This window comes from Cryptosporidium andersoni (assembly GCF_001865355.1).
Source record: "Cryptosporidium andersoni isolate 30847 chromosome Unknown contig_56, whole genome shotgun sequence".
In the NCBI taxonomy this organism is placed as follows: domain Eukaryota; phylum Apicomplexa; class Conoidasida; order Eucoccidiorida; family Cryptosporidiidae; genus Cryptosporidium; species Cryptosporidium andersoni.
The window spans coordinates 48,296-50,367 of NW_027122846.1; the positions used below are offsets into that span (position 1 = coordinate 48,296).

Here is a 2,072-nt window from a genome sequence, read left to right on the forward strand (position 1 = left end):
ATACTCTTAATACATCTAGAAAAGATTTCCCATCTTTTTTTGACAAGGAACCAATAGCATTTAAAAGGTTGAAACTTTGGAAAAGTGAAGTTGTAACACAGTTATCACATCTTGATTCTGATCTATTAACTAATATTTGGACATATTTTGACAAGACATTTCTGGAAGAAATGTTAAATGAAGCAAATTCCATTGAAATTCTTATATTAGGGGCTTCTCAAAGTCCTACTATTTGTTCTAAGTTGGCAGATATATCACCAGTATACAATGCAGTATTTGCTCATAATGATATACAAGAAAATAATTTGCTACAGGTTTCAACTGGTTTAAAGATGATTGACTTTGAATATTCTAATGTCAACTATGCTGCGGCTGATATTGCAAATTTCTTTTGTGAATTTATGTATGACTATTGCCATGATGAACCTCCATATTTTATAGAAATGAGGGATTCTTACCCTTCAAGGTCTCTTCGTAAAATTTTTGTTGCTGTATATTTATCAAAAATCAAACAAGAGGAAATTTTACCTGATAATGATGTCGTGAATACAGCTGTTGATATAATTGAGACATTCACATTATTATCACATTTGTCATGGGGATTTTGGTCAATTGCTAGGATATCTGGACATCATACAAATTCTTTAGCCTTTGATTTTATACAATATTCAAAGGTCCGCTTTCTTCATTATTTAGATAAAAAGAAACAATTAGTGCAACAGGGAGTCTTACCACTAAAATGGGATATATATTCTTGATAGTGTAGTCAAATTTCATATTTAATTGGCTTTTATCTCATTTATTTAAGTGGGATTTTGAAATGAATATGAAAATATATTGACTATACTGACAGTTTATTTATAGCCCTCATGTTAATATTTGTGTTATTAATTGAGCTTCTAGATGTTTATATATTAGTTATATTTAATAAGAAACGAAAAGACTCTATACTCAAGACTGTACTTCAATATTATATATCTTAATAATATTTGAAGGTCTTCATTTAAATAGGATCACTTATTATTATTTATATTTGTGATATTTTCTCTCTTACCTATGAAGTCTGTATTATTGGAAGTCTATTATTAATATATAGTATAGAAGAATTGAGAGTTGTATTTATACCTAGGATATCTATTGAATTGAAAATAAAATCTTTATTTTCTATATTTTAGTGGCAGGTAATGTTGTATTTTTAGTTGGAGTGATAATGTTTGGAGATAACAAAGTTAACACTACTGCAGTTTAACTATAAATAACTACATTTGAAGATATTTTATTCGTTAATAAAAAAACTAAATCTCACCAGTACTTCTCAGGAGACAGAAAATAAAGCAGTATATTACAATTCAGTGATTAAATAGACTATAATATGTAATCTAACCAAAAGATAGCTGTAAGAAGAAAAAAGGGAATATGGCGCTATTATTAGCGCCATTTTTCTCAAGAGTAGTACATCAATATCCTCTTAAAAGAAAACTTTAGTTTATATTTCTATATAATTCTACAATATATTTGTATCCCTAATATAGATATATATATTGAAATATATATATAGGTATAGTAGGGGGTATATAAATATGGGAATGTTCATGACTAAACCTTCAACAGTGAAACACTCGGACGATGGAGGTGAATTTGAAAAAGGTCGAATTCGTTATGGTGTCAGTGGGATGCAGGGATGGCGTGTTTCAATGGAAGATGCACATATAGCATTACCTGAACTAACAAGATATCCTAATTTAAGTTTGTTTGGTGTTTTTGATGGACATGGAGGATCTGTAATTTCAGAATGGGTATCTAGGCATATTGAACATATATTTGAGTCTGAACTGGATAATGTAGAATGCGATATAAGGAATGGATTGTTAGATTTGACGAGAAATGATAATAAGTTACCCAACAAAATTATTACAATAGCAGAAGCTTTACAAAGGACCTACATTTTACTTGATGAACAGATGGCATCCCCCACAGCTAAACCTGAGCAACGAGCTATTTATGATGATCATAAATATTCTGGTGATAATAATCCACCAAGAACTTTTTTGCAGGAACTTTTAGGTGGTGTT

At 29.6% G+C, this 2,072-nt stretch overlaps 2 protein-coding genes across 2 annotated transcripts in view; both read left to right on the forward strand.

Moving 5' to 3' along the window:
• cand_001490 (choline ethanolamine kinase protein) overlaps positions 1–758 on the forward strand; it is a gene marked incomplete at both ends in the record, with an annotated part of 1,193 nt that extends 435 nt beyond the window's left edge. Inside the window, one exon of the mRNA XM_067210397.1 lies at positions 25–758. Coding sequence (XP_067068348.1) covers positions 25–758 — 734 coding nt within the window. The remainder of the gene's footprint in view (positions 1–24) is intronic.
• An 822-nt stretch (positions 759–1,580) lies between these two features.
• Positions 1,581–2,072, forward strand: part of cand_001500 (protein phosphatase 2C) — a gene marked incomplete at both ends in the record, with an annotated part of 632 nt that continues 140 nt past the window's right edge. Inside the window, one exon of the mRNA XM_067210398.1 lies at positions 1,581–2,067. Coding sequence (XP_067068349.1) covers positions 1,581–2,067 — 487 coding nt within the window. The remainder of the gene's footprint in view (positions 2,068–2,072) is intronic.